The 22,292-nt window shown below is 43.3% G+C and overlaps 1 protein-coding gene across 1 annotated transcript in view; it reads left to right on the top strand.

Moving 5' to 3' along the window:
* Positions 1 to 22,292, top strand: part of CDYL2 (chromodomain Y like 2) — a 206,483-nt gene that overhangs the window by 162,983 nt on the left and 21,208 nt on the right. Inside the window, exons 3-4 of the mRNA XM_073015594.1 lie at positions 7,961 to 8,178; positions 20,583 to 20,755. Of these exons, the coding sequence (XP_072871695.1) occupies positions 7,961 to 8,178; positions 20,583 to 20,755 (391 nt within the window). The remainder of the gene's footprint in view (positions 1 to 7,960; positions 8,179 to 20,582; positions 20,756 to 22,292) is intronic.

Genomic DNA, 22,292 nt, shown 5'->3' with positions numbered 1-22,292 from the left:
TTATTTCAATCTCTTTGTTAAATGTATCTGATAGAAGTCTGAATTGCTTCTCTGTGTTATTGTGAATTTCTCTGAGTTTCCTCAAAACAGCTACTTCGAATTCTCTGCCTCAAAGGTCACATATCTCCTTTGCTCCAGGATCAGTCCCTGGTGCCTTATTTAGTTCATTTGGTGAGGTTGTGTTTTCCTGGATGGTCTTGATTCTTGTAGATGTTTGTGTCTGGGAATTGAAGAGTTAGGTATTTATGTCTCTCCATAGCTGCCACAGATGGGAATGTGCTGAGTCTCACCTGAAGCCACCAAGTCTCAGAGTCTTACCCAAGGCCCTCTACGTGGTACCTGTATATTGCTGCTGGTTATTCAGGGCTCTTCAGTTAGCAGGTGATGAATCCTTCCAAGTGATGAATCCTTCCAAGATGGGGTCCCTTCCCTTGAAGGCAGCAGGTTCCCTCTGGCCCAGACTGTGTTCAGAGATATCTGGGAGCTAGGCCTAGAAAAAGGGCCTCATGACTCTGACCAGTGCTCTATCCTGCTGGGACTGAGCTGTTAACCAAAATGCAAGACAAAGTCCTCCCCACTCCTCTCTCTCCTCTCCTCAAGTGGAAAGGAGGGATCTCTTTTGGAGACTTGAAGTGTGCAGTCTGGTGTTAGGAGAGCAGTGATACCAGCACTGCCTTAGCCACCCCAGCTGATATCTTAGCCCCCTGAGTCTCCTGGCCCTGGGTCCAGTTCAGGACTAGGATTGGCCTTGGAGTTCTAGCCCTTGTGGCCTAGACTGCCTTTCAAGTTTATTTAGAGCCCCAGAGCACTTTGTCCCGTGGTGGCAAGGCTTGCAGGAACTCAAGTTCTGACCACTGGGATATCAGTGATTCTCCTCTGGCTAGGACTGGTCTAAATGCTCCCGCTGTGGGTAGACATCAGCTGAGTTTGGTATGGTTTTGCTTTCTGCTGTAACAGGACAACAGTGAGTTCAATGCCTCACAATTGCTACACTCTCCCTTTCCACAGTGCACAAACATGCTTTCCATACCACACTACTGCTGCCAGAGAAAGGGAGAGGGGTGGCGTTTGTGATTCAAGACTGCTTTTCTTACCTCTTCGGTGCTTCTTTCAGCAATATAAAGTTAAAACCAGGTACTGTCTGTGAGTGCTCACCTGATTTTTTGTTCTTACGAAGGTCGTTTTTGTTGTGTAGATAGTTGTTAACTTGATGTCCTTGCAGAGGAGAGGGGACGATCCATGGAGCTTTGTATTCTGCCATCTTGCTCCATTCCCTCATAACTCATTTTTTATTGCTGAATAATATTCTATATTATGAATGTACCACAGTTTATTTATCCCTTCACTTATTAAAAGACATAATGGTTGCTTCCAGCTTGTGGTGCTTTGAATAAAGCTGCAGTTTTTTGTGTTTTGGTTTTGTTTTGTGACTCTTAAGATTTCAAATCATTAGGGTGAATACCTAGGAATGGTGGTTGCTGGTTGATACGGTAAGATTATGTTTAGCTTTTTAAGAAAAGACAAAACTGTCTTACAAAGTAGCTGTGCCGTTTTATATGCCCACCAGCAGTGAATGAGCGTTCCTGTCACTCAGCATCCTCTCCAGCTATTGGTGGTGTCGGGTTTTTGGATGTTAGCTAATCTAACGTGTGTGTAGTGGTACCTCCTGGCTTTAATTTCCTTGCTCTAGTTCCCTAATGAAAAATGATGGTGAATGTCATTTCATAATGCTTATTTGACATCTGTATAACTTCTTTGTTGAGGTGTCTCTTCAGATCTTTTGCCCATTTTTAAATTATTGAAATTATTTTGTTTACATTATGTTCTTTGTGATGTCCAAGTTAACAATTTTTTATTTCATGGATCATGTTTTCAGTGTCGTATCTAAACACTCATTGCAAACCCAAGTTCCCTAGGGTTTCTCCTATATTATCCTCTAGGAGCTTTATAATTTTGCATTTTACATTTAGGTGTATGATTCATACTGAGTTAAATTTTTTTTTTTTTTTTTTGAAAATACAAGGTTTGTGTCTCGGTTCCTTTTTTCCTTTTTTCAAATGGATATCCATTTGTTTCAGTACCATTTGTTGAGAAAGACTATCCTCTCTCCATTGAATTGTCTTTATTTCTTTGCCAACGATCACCTCAGTATATTGCTGTGGATCTATTTCTGGGTCGTCTGTTATATACCACTGATGCATGTATCTGTTCTTTCACCAACACCACGCTGTCTTGATTACTTTAGCTTTGTAGTAAGTTTTGGAATTGGGTAGTTTGAGTCCTCCAACTGGATTCTTACTCATCGGTATTACCTAGGTCTTTTGCCTTCCCAAGTAAAGTTTAGAATCAGTTTGCCAATATCTACAAAATAGCTTGCTGGGATTTGAATTGGGATTACATTGAGTCTCTAGATCAAGTTGGGAAGAACTGACATATTAAAAATATTGAGTCTTGGCCAAGTGTGGTGGCACACACCTGTAATCCCAGCACTTTGGGAGCCTGAGGCTGGAGGATTTCTTGGGGTTGGGAATTTGAGACCAGCCTAGGCAACATAGTGAGACGCTGTCTCTGCGAAAAATAATAAAATAGCCAGGTGTGTTACCACGTGCCTGTAGTCCCCGCTACTTGGGAGGCTGAGGAGGGAATATAGTTCGAGGCTGGGAGGTTGAGGCTGCAGTGAACTCTGGTAGCACCACCGCACTCCAGCCTGGGCGACACAGCGAGACCTTGTCTCAAGAGAAAATAAATAAATAAATAAAATTGAGTCTTTCCATTCATGAACACAGACTATTTCTCCATTTACTTAGATTTTCTTTGTTTCATCAGAGTTTTACAATTTTTCACTTATGGATCCTATACATATTTTGTTAGATTTATATCTAAGTGTTTCATGTTTTGGATGCTGTCATAAACAATATTTTTTAAAGTTTTAAAATTTACGTGTAATAGTTTTACATGTTTTTGGAATACATGTGATACTTAGATACCTGCATGCGACGTGTAATGATCACATCAGGGTAATTGAGATATCCATCACTTCAAACACTTGTCTTGTCTTTGTTTTGGGAACATTCCAGTTCTTCTAGCTACTTTGAAATACACAATAAATTATTGTTAAGTATAATCTCTCTATTTTACTAAATACTAAAACTTAATATATTTTTTTAAAAAACATCAAGTTCCAGATGCTCATTGCTGGTATATGAAAAAGTAACTGTCTTTTGTCCATTAACCTTGTCTCCATGACCTTGCAGTATTTGCTTATTAGTTCAGGAGTAATTGTTTTTCTTTTTTTCTTTTTTCCTTAATCCAGTTCTTTCGTAGTTTCTACGTAGACAGTCTTGTCATCTGTGGACAAAAATCATTTTATTTATTTCTTCCCAAACTCTATACGCTTTTATTTCCCTTTAAAATTTTTTCTGCAATAGCTAGGACTCTCAGTGTGATATTGAAGAAGAGAGAGAACATCTTTTTCTTATTTCAGATCTTCAGGGCAAAGCATCCAGTGTTTCACCACTAAGTATGACATTATCTGTAGGTATTTTGTAGATGTTCTTTGCCAAATTGAAGAAGTCCCTTTCTTTTTCTTTTCTTTCTTTCTTTCTTTCTTTTTTTTTTTTTTTTTTAAGTTTGTGTTTTTTAGTAACTCAAGGGTTTTTTTTATATACTTTAAGTTCTGGGATACATGTGCAGAATGTGCAGGTTTGTTACATAGGTATACATGTGCCATGGTGGTTTGCTGCACCCATCAACCCGTGATCGACGTTAGGTATTTCTTCTAATGCTATTCCTCCCCTAGCCCTCTGCCCCCAGACAGGCCCTGGTGTGTGATGTTCCTCTCCCTGTGTCCATGTGTTCTCACTGTTCATCTCCTTCTTATAAGTGAAAATATCTGGTGTTTGGTTTTCTGTTCATGTGTTAATTTGCTGAAAATGATGGTTTCCAGGTTCATCTGTGTCTCTGCAAAGGACATGAACTCATCTTTTTTTTTTTTTTTCTTTGAGATGGAGTCTCGCTCTGTTGCCCAGGCTGGAGTGCAGTGACCGGATCTCAGCTCACTGCAAGCTCTGCCTCCCGGGTTTACTCTATTCTCCTGCCTCAGCCTCCCGAGTAGCTGGGACTACAGGCGCTTGCCACCTTGCCCGGCTAGCTTTTTGTATTTTTTTAGTAGGGACGGGATTTCACCGTGTTAGCCAGGATGGTCTCGATCTCCTGACCTTGTGATCTGCCCGTCTCAGCCTCCCAAAGTGCTGGGATTACAGGCTTGAGCCACTGCGCCCGGCCAAACTCATCATTTTTTATGACTGCATAGTATTCTGTGGTGTATATGTGCCACATTTTCTTAACCCAGTCTATCCTTGATGGGCATCGGGGTTGGTTCCAAGTTTTTGCTGTTGTGAACAGTGCTGCAGTAAACATACGTGTGCATGTGTCTTTATAGTAGAATGATTTATAATCCTTTGGGTATATACCCAGTAATGAGATCTCTGGGTGAAATGGTATTTCTGGTTCTAGGTCCTTGAGGAATCACCACACTGTCTTCCACAATGGTTGAAGTAATTTATACTCCCACCAAAAGTGTAAAAGCTTCCTATTTCTCCACATCCTCTCCAGCATCTGTTGTTTCCTGACTTACAAATGATCGCCATTCTAACTGGCATGAGATGGTATCTCATTGTGGTTTTGATTTGCCTTTCTGTAATGACCAGTGATGATGAGCTGTTTTTCATACATTTGTTGGCTGCATAAATTTCTCTTTTTGAGAAATATCTGTTCATATCCTTTGCCCACTTTTTGATGGGGTTGTTTGGGTTTTTTCTTGTAAATTTGTTTAAGTTCCTTGTAGATTCTGGATATTAGCCCTTTGTCAGATGAATAGATTGCAAAAATTTTCTCCCGTTCTGTAGGTTGCCTGTTCACTCTGATGATAGTTTCTTTTGCTGTACAGAAGCTCTTTAGTTTAATTAGATCCCATTTGTCAATTTTGGCTTTTCTTACCATAGCTTTTGGTGTTTTAATCATGAAGTCTTTTCCCATGCCTATGTTCTGAATGGTATTGCCTAGGTTTTCTTCTAGGGTTTTTATGGCTTTAGGTCTTACATTTAAGTCTAATCCATCTTGAGTTAATTTTTGTATAAGGCATAAAGAAGAGGTCCAGTTTCAGTTTTTGGCATGTGGGTAGCCAGTTTTCCCAACACCGTTTATTAAATAGGGAATCCTTTCCCCATTGCTTGTTTTTGTCAGATTTGTCAAAGATCAGATGGTTGTAGATGTGTGGTGTTATTTCTGAGGCCTCTGTTCTGTTCCATTGGTCTATACATCTGTTTTGGTACTAGTACTATGCTGTTTTGGTTACTGTAGCTTTGTAGTATAGTTTGAAGTCAGGTAGCATGATGCCTCCAACTTTGTTCTTTTTGGTTCGGGTTGTCTTGGCTATACAGGTTCCTTTGTGGCTCCATATGAAATTTAAAGTAGTTTTTTCTAATTCTGTAAAGAAAGTCAGTGGTAGCTTGACAGGGATAGCATGGAATCTTTAAATTACTGTGGACAGTATGGCCATTTTCACGATATTGATTCTTCCTATCCATGAGCATAGAGTGTTTTTTCACTTGTTTGTGTCCTCTCTTATTTCCTTGAGCAGTGGTGTGTGGTTCTCCTTGAAGAGGTCCTTCACATCCCTTTTAAGTTGTATTCCTAGGTATTTTATTCTCTTCGTACCAATTGTGAATGGGAGTTCACTCATGATTTGGCTCTCTATTATTGGTGTATAGGAATGCTTGTGATTTTTGCACATTGATTTTGTATCCTGAGACTGCTGAAGTTGTTTATCAGCTTAAGGAGATTTGGGACTGAGCTAATGGGGTTTTCTAAATATACAATCATGTCATCTCCTAACAGAGACAATTGGACGAGGAAGTCCCTTTCTATTGGATTTTGTGAGATGCTTTTTTTACATCAGTTGATATGATCATATGGTTTTTCTTCTTTTAGCCTATTGATATGGTGGATCACATTGATTGATTTCCACATATTGAACCAGCTTCTTATACCTGATTGTGGCATATAATTCTCTTAATACATTGATGTGCTAATACTTTGCTGAAGATTATTTTTCCATCTGTGTTCATGAGAGGTGTCAGTCTACTATTTTGTGTTCTTATAATGTCTTTATCTGGCTTTGGTATTAGGGCAACTCAAGCCTCATGGAATGAATTAGGAAGTGTTCCTCTGAACCTGTTTTCTGGAACAGCTTGTAGAGAATTGGTATTATTTCCTCCAGAAACGTTTGGTATAATTCTTTGGGCTTGATGCTGTCTTTGTTAGATTATTAATTATTGATTCAATTTCTTTAGTAGAAATGCCTTCAATTTCTTTTTTTATAGGCCTATTCAGATGAGATGATGTATTTCTCCTTGTGTATATTTTGGAAGTGTGTGTCTTTAAAGAAATTTCATCTAAGTTATCAAATACGTGGGCAGAGCAGTTTTTCTTAGTATTCCTTTATTATCCTTTTATTTTTATTTTATTTTTATTATTTTTTATTATACTTTTAAGTCCTAGGGTACATGTGCACAACGTGCAGTTTTTTTACATATGTATACATGTCCCATGTTGGTTTGCTACACCCATTAACTCGTCATTTACATTAGGTGGTTCTCCTAATGCTATCCCTCCCACTTCCCCCCACCTCACGACAGGCCCCGGTGTGTGATGTTCCCTGCCCTGTGTCCAAGTGTTCTCATTGTTCAATTCCCACCTATGAGTGAGAACATGCGGTGTTTGATTTTTCTGTCCTTGCAATAGTTTGCTCAGAATGATGGTTTCCAGCTTCATCCATGTCACTACAAAGGACATGAACTCATACTTTTTTACGGCTGCATAGTATTCCATGGTGTATATGTGCCACATTTTCTTAATCCATTCTATCATTGATGGACATTTGGGTTGGTTCCAAGTCTTTTCTTCTGTGAATAGTGCCACAGTAAACATACGTGTGCATGTGTCTTTATGGTAGCATGATTTATAACATCAATAGTGATGCCCCCTCTTTCATTTCTGATATTGGTAGTTTGTGTCTTCCTTTCTCTCTCTCTCTCTCTCTCTCTCTCTCTTTTTGGATGGAGGTATTTGGGAAATGTTTTCAAAATACACATTTGAACCTTTTCCTGTACCTGCTTCCAATGCAGGTTTGGGGCGTGTTGGCTTGGCCTTGCTTTCTTTAGAACACGCCAGAGCTCCTGATGTATTCTGTGTGAGGCCGGAGACTGGGAACCATTATACATCTGGATCATTCTGTTTTTAGTTTTCAAACCTTTTCAGCAGGGCGCTTTCAGGCCATTTGTGAATGTTAATATGTGAAAGAGAAAAATGCAAAGCCATTGTAATTGATTTGCGAGAGGAGGAGAGAGACCTAAGGACCCTGCCTGCTTGGTACTCACCCCTGTCATCTCAAGGCAGCCCCCAAGGAAGTACTGGGGGGTCCCAGAGCCCCATCTCTGATTCTCATATTAAATAAGATCATGCCCGTGATGTGTTTGAGGATGGTGCTTGGCACATAATACAGGTTGGATAAAGGTTAGCTGCTGGTCTTGCCCTTATTGATAATTTCCTATCATTCATGGGCATCCACCAGTGGAGAGGGCTGCCTCTCATGGTGGTCCGTGGATTCCCTGTGGCCAAGGAATCTGAGCAGAAGCTGATGTATGGGAGAAGAGAATAGAGGACCGCACAGGGCCTTCACAAAGAGCCCTCTAGGTCCTCTTCTGAATTTGGAGATGCAGGAATTCAGCCTGTCTCTTCATCTTCCCTCTTCCTAGAACAGAGGGTGGCACAGGGGAGGAGACGGTGTGTCCCAGCCACATCCAAGCCTTTCCATTGGAAATCCCAACGTCCTCTGATCATGTCCTTCTAGGATTGTGGCCCATTTTGGTTTCTTACACTGTTTATCTGGTTTTGGAAGGCTCTGCTCTGACCAACGGGGGATTGAACCTGCATAGTCCAGTGAAGAGGAAGCTGGAAGCGGAGAAGGACTACGTCTTTGACAAGAGGCTCAGGTACAGTGTCCGCCAGAATGAAAGCAACTGTCGGTTTCGAGACATCGTCGTGCGGAAGGAAGAAGGGTTCACGCACATCCTGCTGTCCAGTCAGACCTCGGATAACAATGCCCTGACACCTGAGGTAAGGGGTGGCAGCCAGAGGGAAGGGCAGGCTGGGCTGTGGCTCCTTCTACTCAGAATGGGACATTGGCTTTCTGCTTCCTTCCACCAGGATGCCGAGGACGGTAACCAGCATGCATAAAAATTTGACTGCAAGACACAATTTGCTGATCATTTTCCATACGTTATCCCATTTGATCTTTATGACCATGTAATAATACTATCTCATCTTAATAGATGAAGACCATGGGGAGAGGGACTCACTGAACTGATGGTGGACACAGACTTAGCCAAGGGGCAGACTCAGAATCCAAATGTCACATCTTGGGCTTTTGCAGCTAAACTTTGTTGTCATCAGCATGTCGTATTTGTTTGCTGCAGGCATCATTCACTCAGTTCATGTATCTCACTCAGTTTATAATACATATAATATATGTTACTACGTATTATATATATAGTTGAGACAGATCGATTTCACATACTGTAAATTTCACCCTTTTAAAATGTACGATTCAGTGATTTTTAGTATTTTCTTTTTTTTTTTTTTGAGACGGAGTCTGGCTCTGTCACCCAGGCTGGAGTGCAGTGGCCGGATCTCTGCTCACCGCAAGCTCCGCCTCCCGGGTTCAAGCCATTCTCCTGCCTCAGCCTCCCGAGTAGCTGGGACTACAGGCGCCGCCACCTCGCCCGGCTAGTTTTTTGTACTTTTTAGTAGAGACGGGGTTTCACCGTGTTAGCCAGGATGGTCTCGATCTCCTGACCTCGTGATCCGCCCGTCTCGGCCTCCCAAAGTGCTGGGATTACAGGCTTGAGCCACCGCGCCCGGCCGATTTTTAGTATTTTCACAAGGTTGTGCCGGCATCACCACTATTGAATTCCACAACGTCTTCATCACCCCAAGGAGAAACCTCGCCCACATGAAATAGTAACTTCCATCCATTCTCCTTTCCCCACACCCTGGAAACCACTCATCTACTTTCTGTCTCTATAGATTTGCCTATTCCAGACAGTTTGTATCAATGGAAACGTGCAGTATGTAGCCTTTTGTGTCTGGCTTCTTTCAGTCAGCATGTTTTCATGTTTCATCCATGTTGTAGTGTGTATCCACACTTCCTTCCTTTCTATGGCTAAGTAATATTCCATTGTATGAATAGACTGTATTTTATCTATCAGCTTTTCTATTTGTGGGACATTTGTGTTGTTTCTACTTTTGACTTTTATGGGTGATATTTCCACAAATGTTATATACAGGTTTTTATGTGAACCTATATTTATATATTTTCAGGTTTCTTGGATATATTTCTAGTTTCTAATGGAATTTTCTTGGATCTTTTCCAGCTGTTAGAATTGCTGGGTCATATTGCTTACTGTATTTTTCGAGGACCTGCAAAACTTGTTTTCCACAGTGGCTCCCCCATTTTACAGTCTGACCAGTAGTATGTGAGGGTTCTGGTTTCTCTGTATCCTTGCTAACACTTGTTATGTCTTGCCTTTTTTATTATGGCAATGCTCGTGCGTATGAGGTGGTGTCTCATTGTGGCTTTGGTTTGCATTTCACTGATAGCTAGTCATGTTGAGCATCTTTTCATGGGTGCATTGGCCATTTATCTCTCTCCTTTCTCTTCACATCCTTTGCCTATTTTAAAAATTAGGTCACTTTTCTTTCTATTGTTGACTTTTAAGCATTCTTCATATACTCTAGATAGTAAGCCCTTATCAGATATATGACTTCAAAATATGTTCTCCCATTCTGAGAGTTGATTTTTTACTCTTTTGATAGTGCCCTATGACAAACAAATTTTTAAATTTTGATGAAGTCTATTTTACTGCTTTTTTACATTACTTTTTAAATATTAATCATACTTATGTCTTAGGTGAATAAAATAGGGAACCAATGAATACTTAATGCAGCGAGGTTGGCAACATCATTCAAAATACAGGGTACATGGTGGGAGAAGGGAAGAGATTCTTGACGGCACAAAGGTGGGAAGATGCTCCACTGAGCAGCCTTTTCCTACAAGATGCCTGGGGTAGGGCAGTAGAGTGGTAAATGGAGATAACAGTAACGACAACCAGTGAGCAGGGGCTCTTTGTTCCTTGTATTTGCTGTTTATCTTGTGTCATCTCATCACCTCCCTTCTGATGTAGGATTGTTATGATCCACATTGTACAGATGAGAAAATTTAGGCTTAAACAACCCAGTTGAGCTAGGGTCTCACAGCTTAACCAAGTAGGTGCAAGGAGGTCAGGGGTTCTGTTCTTGCCCACCCTTTTGTCTCTTCGTTCATCCCAGTGCCAGGCCCACTGAAGACATTTAACTCCGAGACCCCTTTTCTGTCCTTGAAATATCCTGGACTCTGTTTTTCATAATAGCAATGGGAGGTTAATGAGAAGGGTATGTTTTGGGGGATGCAGTCAAGGGATGACCACTCACTCACATTGGGATACTAGAATGGCCTGGCGTTGCCCAGTGTACCCCGTACCTTCAGGGAGGCACAGGAAGTGGGGTGGGTGGGAGGGAGGTGCTGTGATCTTCAGCTTCTGATTATGTTATTAGTATGGTTGAAATAGACCCTAGTTCTTTTACAGGGTTGTGTGCGTGGCCATCTGGAATGATTGACACATGGTGAGGGAAGCACTGTGGCTAAAGCCTTGGGGTTGTGGGGTGGTAGTCGTGTGCTGCCCCTTCTCTGAGCATGGTGTTTTGGGGGCTTCTCCCTCCTCCACCTGTAACAGAAGCGTCCCTGGGGTTCTCTGCTGTGTAGACCTCTGTGTAGAATTCAAAGAAGCCCAGAGCGTGCAGCCCACCCCGAAAGCAGCTCTTCATATGTTTATACACCTGGAAACCTCCTTATTTTAAGCTCATCATGACATCTGCACAGACCAGTTTTTCCCAGATTCTTTCTACTTCACTACTTTCTAAAAGCATGTTGGAAAAAGGGACAGCATTTTCTTTCAACAAACTGAACACATGTGAAGTCTCCAGCTCCTTCCCTCTGTGGAGCAGCCCTGGGTGGTAACTGTTGCTCACTCATCGTGGAAAACATGTTGTGCTCGACTGATTTGAGGTGCACAGGTTCTCACCTCCTGAGCTGCGGGCTTGGTTAATTGAGGTTCCTTTCCTAATCAGCGTCGGTCGGTTACAGAACAGGAGGAAAACAGTCCAAGTTAATGATCTGGTATTTTCAGCTGTCTCAGCAATGGAAGGGGATTGAGTATGTGGGTGAGCCAGCTGACTGGGTAAAGCAGCCCCTAATGAAGGTCCTACTGAAATGAAGAGGCTGTGCGAGAGAAGGAATACAGCTTTTAGTCTAGCAGACCTGGGTTCCAATCCTGCCTTCAACTTACCATGCTGTTGCCTTGAGAATTTACTTTGCTGCTCTGAGCTTCCTCCTTTATAGAAATTTTACAGTATTTTGCTGGCGAGATTAGAGATAATGTATGCACAGGGGTCCACAAAGTACCTGGCATACAGGAGGTATCTAATAAATGCTCCTATCATTGATAACATGAAGCAGAGGCCATTTAAAGTCCACCAGCAGACCTTGCCTTGCTTGTGAATGGAGGAACCAGAAGGCGACCACTTTCGTGGTTATAATTAAACTACTTTTTCTAGTTGTATAGGTGACATTGGTTGGATTGGCCTCAAGGCCAGAAATTCATACATTACTGTGTGCATTAAATAGATTCTGAAGCCAGTGGATTTACTGTAATATTTCTCCTGTCTGGGATACAGCAGAGAACCAGGAGATGAACAAAAATGCCCCTTAAGGAGAGAGTCAGTGAAACAGATTACACAAAGTTCTCCTTGATTGAAAGCTTATCCACTTCCCCACTGGGAGAAGACTCCAGGTCTTCCTTCAGTGCCCTCGGCCTCAGCCCACAATCCTACCACCACTCCCAGGAACACGGCAGACATGCAGGAGTCCCCTTTCACACCCCTCTTGTCATGGCGCCATGTCCAAACCTGTCTCAAGGCCGGTTCACCTTTATTCTTGAATAGCTCTTTCATATGTTTACTTCTATTTCCACCATGACCATTACAGTCCACTACTAGGCTATTTTGTCTGGACTACTGTAATTAGCCTTCTCATAAGTCTGCCTGCTTTCATGCTTCCTGCCATGTAATACATTCTGCATAAGGCAGGCAGAATCTTCCAGAAATGTAGCTGTGGCCAAGTCAACCCTTTATACGCACACCCCTCCCCAACCAAATGTGTCGATGGCTCCTGATGACCCTGGCTGACAGTCAGCACCCTCAGTGTGGTGCAGTCCCACCTCATTGTGCAGCCTGCCTCACATACTTCTTCTCCTGTACCCCAGTCACCTGGCTTGCTTTCATGCCCACACCTGCCCCAGGGCCTTTATATGTGTCCCTCTGACTGGAACAGGCCTTTCTTCCTCCTTGCTTCCCTCACTCTTGCTGTTCCTTCAGGTCTCAGCTCGGCCATCACTTCGGCAAGTCTTATCACAGTTGTTAGTCTACATATATTTGTGGGGTAACTTGTTAAATGTCTGATATCCTCTCCCTCCTCCATTAGACTGTAAACTTCTTAGGAGGTAAAGACTGGCATTCTCTTAATTCAATAAACATTTGTTAAATTCTTTTATGTGAAAGGGTCTGGACTAGGTGCTACAAGGGATATAAAGAGTGTAAGTATACTATTTTAGCTCTTAAAGGATCGTATTAGTTATCTATAACTGTGTAGCAGATTGTTCTCAACTTAGCATTTTAAAACAGCATACACTTGTTGTCTCACAATTGCTGTGGGTCGGGAATCTGGGCATGGCTCAGCCCAATGCTTCCAGCTCAAGATCTCTTACAAGGCTGCTGTCAAGTGGAGGCTGGGGCTGTAGTCTCACGCGAAGGCTCAACTGGAGGAGAATTCACTTCCAAGCTCACCCATGTGGTTGTTGGGTGCATCTGTTTCCTGCCATGTGGGCCTCTTGTGAGGGCTACTCATGACAAAGCAGCTTTCTTCCCTCAGAGCAAGAACTCCCAGAAAGATAGCAAGAGAGCACGGTCCTTTTGTCACCTAATCTCCTCCTGAAGGTGACATGCCATCATTTTGGCATCTTCTGTTGAAGCCGGTCACTAGGTCCAATCTTCTCTTGAGGGTGGGGGTTACAGAAGGGTGTGAATAACAGGGGTTTAAATCACATAGAAGGCAAGATACAGTAAGGAAGTGCACATTCTACAAGGGAGTTTGTCAGAAGAATCACAACAGGGATTTAAAGTATTCAGGGTTTTGGGAGAAAGGAGAGTGCGCATCTAGTCTGGGGTATGGGGAAATCTCCTTTGAAGGTGGTTGCATTTAAGATGGGCCTGGTGTGACTGGATTTCAGCAGGTTCTGATGAAGTATACAGAGAGGGACCCTGGTTGATTCCTCTTTTACATCCCATTCTAATGAATTTGGTTGTCTGGCTGTAAACACATGCCAGATCGAAAGCTAGAAGTCATAGAGGGGCAGTCTGTTCTCTCCAGCAGACGACTAATAGCAGGTGCAAGTGGCAGCTAGGAAGTGCATAATGAGAGCAATGAATTTACAGGACGCATTTAGGACTTCAAAATGCATAGCAGTTGAGGACTATTTGTTATAGAATCACATCCCAGAAGCCTCTAAGAGGAATGTTCTGTTATAGGCCAGCAGGTGACCATTGAGCAGTAGTTGTATGCATACAGTATATTCTGTTTAAGAAGGCAAAAGAATGTGGACTAATTTTAGAACATTTTACTTTAAATGAACCAGTTACATTATAAAATTTGGGGTCTTTCAAGAAGGTAGACTCTTAGCCATCTGTCCAAATTGAATTACCAACACCAAAAAGGAAAGAAAAGAGATACAAACTAGATATAACTTTTTTAAAAATGAAAAACAGTATAGTATGTACTTTGTATCAATAAAATGCAAATTTATTTTCAATTTAATTAATTCATAAATGAGATGGCTGTTTTGTTTGGTCTTTTATTTTTTTCTTAACAAATTGACAAGTAGGTAAGTATGGCCTTAGCCAGAGAGGCTACTCTCTGAGTCAATTATAGAATTCCAGTTCACCTCTTTACAGCAGGGTTTCTTTTTTTTATTTGCCTCTCAGAGAAATACAGTTCATGTATAGGTGAGAGTGTATCTATTTCCGGAGGCAGATGGATGAAAGGACCCACAAGATAGTGGCCTGTGAGCTTTTTTGATGTTCAAAATGAGTATCTGTTGCTTATACCCAAATAGGCTGGAATGTGCTTATTCTATCCTTCCAGCAGGGCACAGGCCTGGAGATTCTCAATTCAGATTGACATCTAGTCCTGTTTTTTCTACTAAAATCCTATCCATTTAAAAAATCACCCAACAGTATGAAGTAGGAGAAAGTAAAGAGTTGTTAGCATGAGATTTAAATCACGGTCCTGCCTCTTACTGCTGGTGTGACCTTGGACATCTTACTGTACCTCTCTGAGTCTTCATGGTGTCACTTGCAAGGTTGAGATACCATCTCCTACCTTACCAGATTTTTGTTTGGAATAAAATACTACGTGGAAATTACCTGGTACAATTCCTGTCACTACTAGGTGCTTAAGAAATGGGAGTTCTTTTAAAAATTTAACCTTAAAAAACAATATTTTTCCAGTATTCCCTCTAACTTCCATATGCTGTGGCGATGCCTCTGGAGTGTTTAATAATGATCCTTTGAAAGTTTGCTCACTTACTGTCTTCTCCGTTAGGCTCCAAGCTTCACCCAGGCACACGCCATGCCTTGTTTTCTATCACTGTATACTTTCTGCTCTTGTTTCAACGATTCAGTGATTGGGTGTTCTTTATTTTATCCTCCCCCCCCCCATTCGTTGTAATTCATGTATTTTTAAGAAGTTATCCCTAAATTACATACACATAGCAAAGGCTAAGTGTAATTACCTCCACCACTTCTGAATATAACCTTGACATGCTCTAACTCTACTCATTCCTCCTCTTATCCTCTACAATATTATTGCCTGCTACTACAGTTCTACGCCATACCAACCTCTGCCCTCAAATTAATATCAGTATTATGATTTTTATAGTCAGTTCTTATATTAACAACACATTCACCAATTTCTTTCCTTTTTTTTTTTTTTTTTTTTTTTTTGAGACGGGATTTCATTCTGTCACCGAAGTTGGAGTACAGTGGCACGATCTCAGTTCACTGCAACCTCTGCCTCCCATCCTCCTACTGAATAGCTGGGACCACTGGCATGCACCACCATGCCTGGCTAATTTTTTCTTTTTTTTTCTTTGTATTTTTAGGAGAGTTGGGGTTTCATCATGTTGCCCAGGCTGGCCTCGAACTTCTGAGCTCAGGCAATCTGCCTGCCTCAGCCTCCCAAAGTGCCAGAATTACAGGCTTGAGCCACCAGTTTCTTTGCTGGTTATTATTCCTTGCATGTCAGTTTTTCTTTCTGAATATAGTTTCTTTTTCTTGCAGTACATTCCTTTTTAGTTCTTTTAGTGAAGGTCTAAAAATGGTAAACATTCTCTTACTGAAAATGCCTAATTTTTACCCTTCCTTTTAAGTGAATTTAGCTGAGTGAAGAATTTGTTGACAGTTGTTTTCCTCAGCACCTTGACAATTGTATTCTGCTACCTTCTGGAATTTATTTCTGCTATGTAGAATTTGCCTCCAGTCAAATATTTGCCCTCTGTAGGTAAGCTTTCTTTTTCCTCTGGATGTATTTAAGATTTTGCTTTGTCTTTCATGTTCTGAAGTTTAAATATGATATGTCTGTGCATGCATGTACTGTTATTTCTATTGCTTAGCTTTTTGTTTCAGTTCTTAAATTTTAGGATTCAAGTCTGTGGTAGATAGAAGCCCTCTCCCCAAGATATTCATGTCCAAATCCCCAGAATCTATGACTATGCTAGGTTCCATGGCTAGGGGGAATTAAGGTTTCAGATATGCATTTAAGGCTGCCAGTTAACTGACCTTAAAATCAAGAGTATTCTAGACTACCTGGATGGGCTCAAGGTAATCACAAGGGTCTTTAAATGTAGTTGAGAGAAGCAGAAGAATCTGTCAGAGAGTGACACAAACTGAGAAAGTGAGGAAGACCCAGCTGGGCATTATTGCCTTTGATGATGGAGGAAGGGGCCATGAACCAAAGAATGTGGGTGGCCTCTATAAGCTGGAAAAGGCAAGAAAATGATTCTGCCTTAGAGCCTCCACAAAGGAATGCAGCCTTGCTGACAACTTGATTTCAGCCCAGTAATCCTGCATCAGACATCTGACCTACAGGACTACAAGATAATAAGTTTATGTTATTTTAAGCTACCAAATTTATAGTAATTTTTTATAGCAGCCTTAGGAAACTAGTGGATCTTTCATCAATTCTGTTAAATTCTCATCCTTTATCTCTTTCAATATTGACTTTCTCCTCTTCTCTGTGATCTCCTGATAGAATCCGTACAGCACCTATTTTAAATCTTAGCATTCTTGTCTTTAATCTCTCCGTTATATTTTGCATCTCTGTTTTTCTGTGCTACATTTTGGTCAATTACTTCAGGTCTTTCAGTTAATTTATGCTCCCTTTAGCACCACCTAATCTGCTGTTGATCTTAGCAGATGTCCATGACTTGTTTTTCATTTCCAGAAGTTTCTTTTTCTCCTCAAATCTATTTTTTCCCCATATTCTCCTGTTCTTTTCTTATTGTTCATGTCTCTTTTCCTCTCTGTGATTATTTTAAACACCCCTATTTTACAGTCTCTTTTGGATCCTTCTATTACTTGAAGTCATGTTAGGTAATCCTCTCATTTGCTGAGTGTACCAACTTGTATTTTCTCAAGTGTTTTGTGATTTTTGATTGTGAGCTCATCTTCAGCTAGGATTTTTTTTCCTGTATAATTCCCATGCAGTCTGGGTTGCAGTTTCTCCCCAGAGTACTTTTACATTAATTTCCATCAGACACCTCAGGGATATTACCAGCCTGTGTCCAATTTCTGTGTTAAATTTTATCTGTGGATTCTTCCCCCTGTGGATGTGGTAACTCAGAACTTCAAATCCACATACAAGGCAGGCTTGGAGTTTTAGCTTCTCATGGGAGAGTTTTCCTACAGCAAAAATAAATTATTTGCTGGAGTGGCTTGTCCTGACTGTGGTATGGCAAACAGGTAGCAGAAGGACTAGAAGGGCTGAGCCTGTTTGTGGTAAAACTGATTCCCTCGTCGGCTTCTTGTCTCCAAAGCCTGCACCTTTTCAGCCTGGCCACGCTGCCATGAGTCCTTTTGAATACCAGGCACCCCAGAGACATTGTATAGTCAAGATGTGCACTGTTGCTGCAAGGTTATGATTGGAAGGAGTTGGGGAGTGTGCAGGGCTGTGACAGGGTTGGTTCAGCTAGTACACAGACTTGGAGGGTCTGGATGATGCTTGGGCCTCAGAACGCAGCATGTGGCAGGAGATCAGCTTCAGACCCTGGCTCCATCCTAAAATCCACAGTCTGGGAGGGGAGAAGGGTCTGCTTTCCCCCGAGCACCACAGAGCTCATTCCCTGCTGCTCCCATAGCCAGACTGCTGTCATGTGGAGGTCTTCAGATGAAAAGCCCTGGTACTTTGAGAGGCAGCCTAGCCTGCAGTGAAGGACATGGGCCCCAAAGCCTACTTCCGAAGTCCTAGTCTAGCTCCACCCCATACTTGTAAACTTCTCAGAGTCATTTGGTTTTGTCATTCATAAAATGGGGCTTGAACAAGTCACTCCCTCGTAAGGCTAAGTGAGTTCACATCGTAAAGCAGCACTTCTCAAACAGTAACATGCATATGAATTCCCTGCAGGTCCCATGAACATGCAGAGACTCATCCTGTTGGTCTGGGCTGGGGCCCAAGACTCTGCATTTCTGGCCAGCTCTTGGGAATGTGAAGCTGCTGGTCTAAGGACCATACTTTGAGTAGTGAGGTTTGAAAGCGCTTGGGGCAGAGCCCCACCTGTTCTGTAGGGTCAGTATATAAAAGGGGACATCTTGCAGGATAAGCGCCACGCACCGCACTAAGCAGTCTACTTGCATCTTGTTTGTTGGTGAATCTGAGGTAGCTCTGAATTTTACAGATAGAGAGACCAGGAGAGGCTAATGATTTCACACCAGATTACCCAAGATGTTGCGGGGTAGAAGTGGAGGTTGTGCCCAGCCATAGCCCCAGAGGCCCATGTTGACCTTCTGGAACCCCTTGTAAGTCTGGGCTGCGGCCTTAGACTCTGCGTTTCTGGCCACCTCCTGAGGGGTGTGATGCTGCTGTTCTAAGGACCACACTTTGAGCAGTGAAGTTGGAAAGTGCTTGGGTCAGAAAGAGCCTGAACCATCTCAGCAGGAAACTTTGAGCCGGCCAGTCCGTTAGCGCGGGCTCTGCCACTTCCTGACACGTTGCCTTGAGAAAGTCGTGTTTCTCTCTGAGCCTCAGTTTCCCTTTCTGTAAAATGGAGCTAATAATAATGCCCACCTCACAAGGGGTTGGGGGTATAAGTACTCATGGGCAAGTGCTCTGTAACCTTCAGGCTCATCCAAAATAGTTCCTCGTGGGATGAGGAGCTGAACAGCCTGGCTGCATGCCTTTGAAGAGCGTAAACACAGTTAGCCTTCATGGGGTGCACACTGTTTGATGGCAAAGTCTTCAGTCTTTTAAATGATTTTCACAGGTCTTGAGTTGGCCTTGTAAAAGCTTCTAGGCGGGTGAGCAAGCAGCCTGCCTAGTTTCCTTCTGAAGTTGTGGAAAGGGGCTAATGAGGGTGATTAAACAAGCAGATATCGAGTGTCCACCATACCCCAGGCACTGTGCTAGACTCTGAGTATACAGTGGGGAATAAGAGAGATGCCGTTCCTTTCTTTATTAAAATAACAGTTGAGCAAGTATGGACAAATAAAAGGCAGGAAACAAATAAGTAGTAGGTGAGACAGGTAAATGTATGATAAAGGAAGGAAACAAATGGGGGTGCTGGGCAAGGGAGGATAGGGGGAGGAGAATAGGGTGGGTCATAGAAGGACTTTCAGAATCAAGGAGCCTGGGCAATCCCACAAGGGGTGGGGAGATTGGCACATGCAAAGGTGATTAGGTGAATATGCGCTTGGCCCAGGCAAGACGTTCAAAGAAGGCTGCAGGGTGGTAACTGGGAGCTCTGGGCTCTCCTAGCTGCCCCACCCCTGCCTGTCCCTCCCTGGGCTGGCTGCTTGCTCTGGGGCTGACTGCCCTTCTTCTCCATGAATGAAAGGCAATGGCCAGACAGTGGGAATCTGCAGTGTCAAAGTGCGTAGACTAGGCATTGTGTGAGCCAGGCCAGGGCTCAAATCCACCTCTAACACTTACCAACTGTGTGGCCGTGGACTAGTGTCACGACCTCTCTAGGCATCTGTTCCCTGGTCTGGAAGTAAGAATAGTGCCTACTCACTGGTGCTGGGGAGGCTGGAGCCCATGTAGCAGGGTACCTGGCCTGCAGTACATGTTCACTGCTAAGGTAGCACTTGTTGGTCTGACCACTTACCGAGGGGACCTGTGTCTATCTCCCAAATTCTGTCCTGCCCTCCACTTGCCCAAGACAAGGTCATAGAGTCCTAAATATCCTAGGTTATAGATGCAGGAGATAAGGGGAACTTGTCCCATGATGGCAGGGTGGCCAGCACAGTTCTTTCATGTCAGATGGCACCTTAACTGGCATGCAGAGGAGGAACAAAATGCCTTTTATCCAGAATTCATCATTACCTCCTAGGAATGTGAACCTGCAGGTGGCCATAGCATAACCGTTCCTTTCACTTATTTTTCACTGGAGATCTTGAGAGTGGGTCCACCCACTTACAGATGGGGACACTGAGGATGAATAACCAGCATGGCTCAGGTCCCACGGCTAGTAAGTTGCAGAGCCAGAATTTGGACAGGGGCTTGGAACTCCTGTGGGATATTAAACCCAGGTCTTGGTCTGATGCCAAAGCCCAGTTGCCATGTGGCACCTGCAAACCATGCGGGGTATTAGCTGGATGAAAGATGAGCAAGGATGTATAATAATCAAATTGAGTCATCTAGAGATGGCTTACATCCCTTACTTGGGCTGTGCACGGGATTTTTTCCACATCTTGTAAAGGGCTAAATAAGCAAATGCCAGAACAAGATTTGCAGAGATTTACCAGGGATTGAGCGACTCCAGGCCAAGCGTCCAGATCTGCAGCCAGTGACCACACTGCCTCCTTATTAGCACTCTTCTGCCTGCTCTGGGGATGGTGCTGGAGGGCTTTGGCTGTGACAAGTGGTGTTGTTCTTGCTCTGGACTCATGCTTGCACTCAGGGGAGGCTCCCTGCACAGGCAGAAGCAGATTCCCTGGCCTCTACCCTCAGGGGGTCAGGCCTCTGGCTGTCTTGCTGTCTGAAAGCCCCAGGCTTACAGGATAGTCACTTAACATCCCTGCAAATTCATCTCTGCCGGCAGATCATGAAAGAAGTCCGGCGAGCGCTCTGCAACGCAGCTACAGACGACAGCAAACTGCTGCTCCTCAGCGCAGTGGGCAGCGTGTTCTGCAGCGGCCTGGATTATTCCTACCTAATTGGCCGGTTGTCCAGCGACCGGCGAAAGGAGAGCACTCGGATTGCAGAAGCCATCAGGTGAGCTGTGCTCCTGTTCCCGCACCTTGGGATCCTGCCTAGCATTACCAAGCGAAAATACAGGCTGCTCAGTTACATCTGAATTTCAAACCACCGGGAATTTTAATTTTAGCATAAGTACATGCTGTGCAATGTTTGAGACCTGCTTACATTTTAAAAATGTTAGTTGTTTATCTGAAATTCAAATTTTAATTGGACATCCTATATTTTTATCTATAACCATAGTCCTGCCAAAATTAGGGCTGCTTTGCCCTCTGGGTTAGATCCCACTTTCATTCTTTTGATCGGAAAGATTTTTTATTTGCTATCGAGGCCTGAGTCTGATCGTGGCCATGTGTTATCCACACTACTCCTGCCCCTTGCCTGATGGGGAGAGTGTCTGGTTGTCTGGTTGTTTGTGTGTCCCAGCACTGCCGTAACGCAGCAGTAGGGAGGTTGATGGAGGGGTTCCCTGGGCAGCTGTGTGTTTGCAGACCCAACGGGATACAGGGTATTCCCCCCTTTCTAATTGCCCCTGGGCGAAAGTCCTGGGGGTGACTCAACAATGAGTACCTTTTTGGGACACTGAAGGGTGGTTATTTCCCCATTCTTTATTAGTATATCAAAAGCAAGTGAGTGTCATTTCTAGACACTACGGCTGTTTAGCTGATTTACAGCTGTCAACCAGTGTTCACCTGGGAGGGGCTGCTGTATCTTGCTTAGGAATCAGACAAGTCACATTTCAGGAATGCCCCTGGTCACATGAGAAGGAACATTTATTCCACATGGTGTCACAGAGCCTCAGGCCGTAAGTCAGGGATTTTCTGGGGCCTCCAGTCTCCATAGTTCTGTGGAAGTGCCACACACAGGGAGGCCGATTCCCACGTGGCTGTAGGGGGCTTTGAGGGGTTGTGTTGTCTCCAAGAGGTGATGCTGGGATGCACTCGTGTGTGGAATTCTGAGTCCCTCTTCAGGGTGAAGCAGCCATTGGAGCCTCTACTCCAAAATCCCCATGTCTCCTGTTGCAGAATTCTTGCCAGAAGACACATGATGAGCCTGGGCACTGTTATGTGAAAGGCGTTGTGGTTATGGAGACACAGGCTTCTTGGCTGTGCCCAAACGGTTTGCGCTTTGCCTGGTCCCAGCTATACCCTCTCGCTACTGCCTTTCCATGTGTCGAAGGGGGACCGTAGGATTTCCAGTGTGCTTCTCTCATGCATGAGGCCACCACAGCCCACCCAGAGAACGAAGTGCCCGTTTTTGTGACCTGTGGAGCCTCAGTCATGGTCTTTATCTGGTTTACAAATTTCAGTGGAGGCGTTAGCTGGATTTCCAGAAGCCCAGGGAAACCTGGCTGACACAGCCCCTGGTTTTCACTCCATGCATGCGCAGCTCATGAGCGTCCAGACCCCTTGTAGTGAGTTGAAGTGTGGCCCCCAAAAGATATGTCCATGTACCAATCCCTGGAACCTGTGGAGGTGACCATATTTGGAAAAAGGCTCTTTGCAGATGTAATTAAGTTCAGAGTCCTGAGATGAGATCATCCTGGATTGGAGTG

Source organism: Chlorocebus sabaeus, chromosome 5 (genome assembly GCF_047675955.1).
Source record: "Chlorocebus sabaeus isolate Y175 chromosome 5, mChlSab1.0.hap1, whole genome shotgun sequence".
Lineage (NCBI taxonomy): Eukaryota > Metazoa > Chordata > Mammalia > Primates > Cercopithecidae > Chlorocebus > Chlorocebus sabaeus.
Note: the sequence above shows the minus strand (reverse complement) of the source record. Positions and strands in the feature narration are given on the sequence as shown.